Source organism: Octopus bimaculoides, chromosome 16, assembly GCF_001194135.2.
Source record: "Octopus bimaculoides isolate UCB-OBI-ISO-001 chromosome 16, ASM119413v2, whole genome shotgun sequence".
Classification (NCBI taxonomy): Eukaryota; Metazoa; Mollusca; class Cephalopoda; order Octopoda; family Octopodidae; genus Octopus; species Octopus bimaculoides.
Genome location: NC_068996.1, coordinates 48626447 through 48633839, shown reverse-complemented (window position 1 = coordinate 48633839; position 7393 = coordinate 48626447). Strand labels below are relative to the sequence as shown.

General features: G+C 38.1%; 1 protein-coding gene across 2 annotated transcripts in view; it reads left to right on the top strand.

Annotated features, from left to right (window-relative positions):
* LOC106870605 (centrosomal protein of 104 kDa) overlaps positions 1-7393 on the top strand; it is a 293281-nt gene that overhangs the window by 106232 nt on the left and 179656 nt on the right. For both annotated transcript variants that reach the window (XM_052973736.1, XM_052973738.1), the window contains exon 8: positions 72-181. In XM_052973736.1, coding sequence (XP_052829696.1) covers positions 72-181 — 110 coding nt within the window. The remainder of the gene's footprint in view (positions 1-71; positions 182-7393) is intronic.

The following is a 7393-nucleotide window of genomic DNA, read 5'->3' as shown; positions in this document are numbered from 1 at the left end:
TGTGTGTTGGCGTGTGTGTATAGTTGCTCAGTGATACTATACTGTTTGTTGTTGTTGTTTGTTTTTGCCAGGCCAGATTATATTTCGCCATTGGATGACTTGGCATTTGATATGTACCAAGACCCAGGAGTTGCTCAGCTCATTCGAAAACTCGAAAAAAAGAAGCAAGAAGCTGTTCTTCGTGAGTAATCAATTATTTAAATCTGTTTCGTATTATATAAATTTGGCCACATAATTAAAAAGTCTGCTTCCTAATCATGTGTTTTTTGGTTCAATCCCACTTTGTGGCACCTTAGGGAAGTGTCTTTTATTACAGTACCATGCAGCCCAAAGCCTTGTGAGTGGATTTGGTTGACAGAACTTGAAAGAAGTCTGTCGTATATGTATGTGTATATTTTTTTATTTGTTTCAGTCATTTGACTGTGGCCATGTTGGAGCACCACCTTTAGTCGAACAAATTGACTTCCAGGACTTATTTTTTGTAAGCCTATGCCAAACCACTGAGTTACAGGGATGTAAACACACCAGCATCAGTTGTCAAGCGATGTTGGGGCGACAAATACACACACACACACATATACACATATATGATGGCCTCCTTTTAGTTTCCGTCTACCAAATCCACTCGTAAGGCTTTGGTCGGCCTGAGGCTATAGCAGAAGACACTTGCCCAAAGTGCCATGCAGTGGGACTGAACCCAGAAACATGTGGTAAGCAAGCTGCTTACCCCACAGCCACTCCTGCACACACACACACACACACATATATCATCATTATCATCATTATTGTCCCTGCACATCTGCCATACTACTTTCTCTGTTAATCTTCCTGTGATTCCATAGCACTTCTTATGTGTCCAAAGCTTGCACTGGGTATGCTGTATGGAATTTCTACCTACACCTTTTCTACATATCAAAAAGGGCCATTAGTAATTTTCTTGCTTTTCTGCTTTCTAGCACTTTGGTCTTTGCTAAATTAACTCTAATGCCCGTTGATTCCAAGTTTTTACTTCCACACCTGAAATTTCTTTGCTACACACATTGCTGACCTTTACTCTACTAACAGCATCCCTGTACATGGCTTCCACACCTCTCACTAACCACTCATCTATCCCTAACTTCTGTAGTGACCACCAGATGAAGGAGTGGGAGACCCTGTCAAATGCTTTCTCCATATCGACAAATGCCAAATACAATGGTTTATTTTTGGCTGAATTCTTCTCCTGAAGTTGTGTTACCAGGAAGAAAGCATTGGTAATGCTTCTCCCTGGAACAAAATCAAAGAGCATCTTATCTTGGTTAACATTCTGCCTAATTAGTTGAGCTAATAACCCTTTCTATATAACTCCCATGACTGGGTCAGCAATTTGATACCTTTGTAATTACTTCTGCCTAAAGGTATCTCCTTTACCTTATTAGTAGTTGACTATAATACTACAACACTAGTCATTGGTTATGACCCCTTCCTGGATAACCTGATTAGTTATACAGGTGAGCAAGTCATATCCCACTATGCCAAATATTTTAAGCATCTCAGTGATAATTCCAGATGGAACAGGAGTTTTTCCTCTCTTCATATCCTTAATTACCTTACCTATCATGTAGCTGTCAACTCAGATGGCTGATTCCTCTGTTGGGTTCTCTTCCCATGTGTTCTCCACAATTAGTAACCCTTTCATAGTGACATTTACATGCCTCTTTCTTTACAGAATCCCTCACAGCAAATGTACCATCATTCATTTGAACATACTTCAACAACATCATGATTTTCTCTGATATACTATCTTGTAATCCAGAAAACTTCACATCTCAAGTCCTCACACTGCAGAACATTGGTAAACTTCTTCCTCTCTGCTTTTCCCTTGGCTAAGTATACCCACCAGCTAGCTTCCCTTCTAGCTATCTGGTATAGTTTTTTTCTACTTCCACACTACTGGTCCTTTCATACCTGTTTCTTTGTTCTTATTGCTTGTTCACTTCATTGTTCTACCATCATGTCACCTTAGGTCTGGCTGGAACTTTGCCCCAGCCACAAATTTGGGCTGTGATCCTTAGTAGGTTATCCCAAAGGAACTTCCCAAAGTTGTCTTCTATGTTATATGTTTCTATCTCCTCTTTCTTGTCAAATGCTTCAGTTAGGTTGTATCTAAATCTCTGACTATTCAAAGGACCGTTAAGCTTCCATATCTTCCTTAGTTTGTTACTTAGAGTCCTTTTAACCTAAAATAGAGGTTAGTAATGACTAACCTATGTTGTCAAGGTCTTTGCATCTAAGAGCAACTATCTATCCTGTTTGCTAGTAAAGTGCATGGCTTAGTGGTTAGGGCATTTGGCTCACGATCGTAAGGTTGTGAGTTCAATTCCCAGCGTCTTGAGCAAGACACTTTATTTCACGTTGCTCCACTCCACTCATCTGGCAAAAATGAGTAGTACCTGTATTTCAAAGGGCTGGCCTTGTTACACTCTGTGTCACGCTGAGTCTCCCTGAGAACTACGTTAAGGGTACACGTGTCTGTGGATTGCTCAGTCACTTGCACATTAATTTCACGAGCAGGCTGTTCTGTTGATCGTATCAGCTGGGACCCTCGTCGTCGTAACTGACGGAGTGCTCCTTTAAAGAACATAGTCAATTTAGCTCATGTGGCCACCAGATTGATAGGGGATCAGGTGACTGGCTGCTTTCCCGAAGTTAGTGTTGCAGATCATTAGGCAATTTGTGTCACAAAACTCCAAGAGCCTTGTTTCAGGAACCAGGATGCTGCCCGTCATGCCCATTGAAATCACCAGCCATAAAGATTAGGTCACCATCATTTATCATCAAATTAGTTTGCAAAAGAATATCATAAAACTGATCCATTTGTTTGTCTGGCAGTCGTGGTTGAGGACCATAGCCAGAAATAATAATTGCTGTTCTACTTTGTAAAACTAATCTAAGCATAAATATCCTACTACAGTATACTCTGACTATCTTGATTTCCTTAACCACCAATTTCTCAGCTAAACCTATGCCCACATCCTATACCTCGTCACTAATGCCTGCCAAGAAAACATGTGTTGTTTGCCTGTGAGAAACCTAGCTGAGACTCCTCTCCACTTTTACTCTTGACTGCTACATACATTTACACACCTCCATTCTAACATCTCAACAATCTCACTAGACTTACATTCCAATGGGTCAGAACTGATTGTGCCAACTCTAATGATGCAGATGGGGGTCGAAAGAGTGAACAAGGAAATGTGGAATGGCATTTAGCACGTGGAAAGGAGAAGATTTGCACAGGCATTTGCCAGAATGGAAGGCAGACATTAAACGATGATGATGAGGTATTTGCCAGCAGGAATAACAGTTACACAAGCAGATATTAGATGCAAATGCTCACCTAAACTACCGTTTAATCAACTCCTCAAACGTGTATGGCCAACTAGTTATAGAAATAAAGGGCTGGAATAGTGGGAGGGGAGGAAAAAAGGAAAGAGAGAGAGAGGAAGGTCGTATGTAAGTCTAGCATTACTATGATGAAGGTGGGTGGGGAGAAAGAGGGTGACGAAAGTTGGGTCTCTTCCCTTTGAATGGCAGATCAAGAAGTTAATTTTTTTTAACCAAACACTTTCAAACTTTCGACACTGGTAGAATGTGTCATATAAAATATCTTTTATTCTTAGTGTTGTTGAGAAAAGTTTATATTTTTGAAGTTATTTCGTGCTAAAGTTGTTGTATTTCGGTAATTTCAACCAATCAGACGTTTATTAAGGTGAAAACAATTACTGCTGTTGTTTGTCAACAACAACTTCCGGCGGTGTATATTTCGTTTGTCACTGTTACTCATGACATATTTCATCTCAGTTACATTTGTATGAATAAACAAATGTATCTCAAGCATGTTTACTTCATGGCACCACCACAATCGTTCGTGCATTTCTACTGCCTTTAGCTTTTTTTTTCCTGTTTTTCAGCTACTATTTTCGGAAAGACATTTTTGCCCCCCTCCCCATCTCCCTCCAATTTCTTCATTTTTCACATTTTTCCGCAACTTTAACCCTAAAATCCCAACCCTAACCCTAACACCTCAACCCTAACCCTAACCCCTTAACCCTAACCCCAAAACCCCAACCCTAACCCTAACTCTAAAACCCTATCCCTAACCCTAAAACCCTAACCCTAACTCTGATACTCGAACCCTAACCCTAACCCCCTAAAGCTAAAACCAGTACAAACGCACGAACGATGTCATAAATAACAGTGACAAACGAAATATACACCGCCGATAGTTGTTGTTGACAAACAACAGCAGTAATTTTATTCAGTTGAATACACATCATTGATTGGTTGAAATTACTGAAATATGACAACATTAACATGAAATAACTGCATAAATATAAACTTTTCTCAACATCACTAAGAGTAAAAGATGTTTTATATGACACATTCTACCAGTGGCTGAAGTTTGAAAGTGTTTAGTTACAAAAAATTAATTTCTCGATCTGCCGTTTAAAGGGAAAAGATCCATTAGGTTTCCAAAAAAGTGTACTAACCGGTAAAAATAGTTATCTAACATATTTAGGAGGAAAGAAAAAAGTCAGCAACATTTTTAGAGTTCATAATTTCGTACTCAGCAGTTACCAAATAAAAGACCAAATGAGTGGCATGTGGGATTATGAGAATGAAAATGGAAGTTAGGAATTGGAAGCAGTCAAACGAGAAACCATCAAGCTTGCAGTGAGATAATATAGGTCTTGTTTAGGGCAATAACATCCTACATTTTTCTGTACTGTTATATTCAAGTGCTTAAATATAATATAAACAAGAAAATACTTCATGAGGTGGAGTTTTGGAATAACTAAGTCACATAAATGGAATCACCAATGTTTTCGACAGGATTTTTCAGTTTCTTTTTTTTTTTGAACCACGTACTTCCAAATGATGGCAGAAAAGCCTTTTATATATATAAAAAATTTAATCTGTAATTTTTTTTCTATGTTCTGTCCCTTCTCCCCTGCACCATGACAGCCATTATCATTAATTTTTTTCCCCTTTATTCTATATTCTGAAACAAATTTTAGAAGAAAGAAAAATTTAATTTGTGTATTTTAAACGTCATCCCTACCACCACCACCACCATTACTACCAAAACAAAAACAAACAAACAAAAAAAAAAGCCAGCAACCTCCACTGAAAGGGTTTTATTTTCTGTTTTTCATTAGTTTTAGTCATTTTATTATATTCTGAAACATTTGGAATTATTTTCGTACATTAAAGGTACCTTTACTTAGTTACATAAATAATTTGCATTAAAATCCGTATCCAAAAACATAACACATGAGTGAAGGAAAAGGAAACACAAATATGAGTGAACGATGAATAAAAGAGAAAAACGAGGAAGAAAAATAAGAAGAAAGGAAAAAAAAAACATCAATTCAGTATCAAATGCCTTAAATGGTCGCACACCACAAAGTTCAACAGAACCTACTAAAACAAGCCAACAAATCCAGATTTAAAAAAGTCACAGGGAAAGAGTCACAGTAATAAAGTCACAGGGGTTTTGTTCGGGGAGGTTTTGTCTGGATCCCATAAATTAATTGTGACTTTATTACCGGCGACCATAAATTAATTGTGACATTTTTTTTTTTCTGTGACTTTTTTTTCCTAGCCAAAATTGTGACCTTATTACCATGACTTTTTTCTTGGTCACCAAGCCAACATGCTCACAGTATTACTGCAAGTGTTGATGAGGCTAAGGCATTGGAATAACCAAGCACCCTCATGGGCACTTCGATAAGGCAAGATGCCAATGATGACAAGAACTTTGCTGTTAATGATCTAGCCTCTCCAAACACCTCAAACACTACAGGCCAGAAGAGATAGTTCATTCACAAATCGTGATATTTGAGGAATTCATTCTGTTAGGCTATGAAAGCAGTGATTCTCCCATTTACTGCAGCATCCAAGATATGGGAGGAAGCAAAGGAGTCCTAAATGAAGCACCTATCTCTTACCCAGGGAATAAGACCGTCTGGTCTCTTCCTATCACTTCTGGTTTATCCCACCTGCTTGAGAACTGAGGGGATATCAACCCGAGCCAGGAACAGCTTAATGATTAGGTGTGACAAGCAAAATGACCAGCATTTAGGCATCAAGACAAACCATGAAAGCCTGTGGAGTCGAGGGGTCTTCCACAGTGACATCTTAGTCCTTCACAGACATCGGTTGCTATTGAAAAAAAAAACCCCAAAAGTTTGGAATTAATATTTAAAAACCAGAGAAAAACAATTTTAAGTGAGCTGTACCCGTATTTCAAAGGGCCAGCCTTGTCACACTCTGTGAAGCAGAATCTCCTCATTGTAACTGAGTGCCATGAAATTTAATTTGGTTCTACTTAAATAAAGAAGTCCCAATATGCCCCATTGCTATGCAAAAAAAAAAAAAAAAATTCCACTCCTTACTGACTCCTTCTGACTTGGACGACAATATTTTAGCCCATCTCTTTGTGCATGTATCAGCAATGAGTGTCATTATTCGTCCACATACTGTACATCTAAAATCTCTTGGGTAAATTTTCCGTTTAACACCCGCACGGTTTTCACTTGGGTGTTAGGGTTAGGGTTTTAGGGCTAAGGTTAGGGTTAGGGTTAGGGACGGAATTCCCATCCTAACACTCTAGTAAAATTCGTGCGGGTGTTAATCTGAAAATTTACCATCTCTTGTGCGTAATACTCTGTGACTTTTCAAAAAAATGTATCAAATTCTGCAGATCGTTAGCAAGACCTGTCACTTCAAATATATCTATTTTGAGTTACACAAGGACTGTTTATGTGAATTTACAGTAGTTTTGGTAAAACTAGATTACATCCCTTTAATATCGATATGGGGACACGTCGGGACCTCTATATTAAAGTTGTACCTTAAATTTTACTTAACTGGCACTCCGTCAGTTACGATGATGATTCAATCAACGGAGCAGCCTGCTCGTGAAATTAATGTGCGAATGGCTGAACACTCCACAGAAACATGTACCCTTAACGTAATTCTCACCAGAAATAAGGTAAGTGTTCATAACAGTCGTTTTTCTCGATTGAATTTTTATGTCACAGAAAGAAATTGGCAAGACTTCTGCCTGTCCCCACAAAAAAATCCACCCTTTAAAAATTTTTTTTTTTTTTTACATGAATCCCCCATTTCGCCTACAGGGAATACGAATCTGAAAAAAAATTGGCAAAAATCGACATTTATAAATTACCGCCCCCACACCCATTTCCTTCATTTTTAACTTTTTTCCCATTTTTTTTTTCAAAATATGCGGAAAAATATGGAGATTATGATTCTGAAACAAATTTCCCAAAATCTTTGTGAAATTTTTTTTTTAAGCATTTAAAAAAATTTTTTTTCTAAATATGCG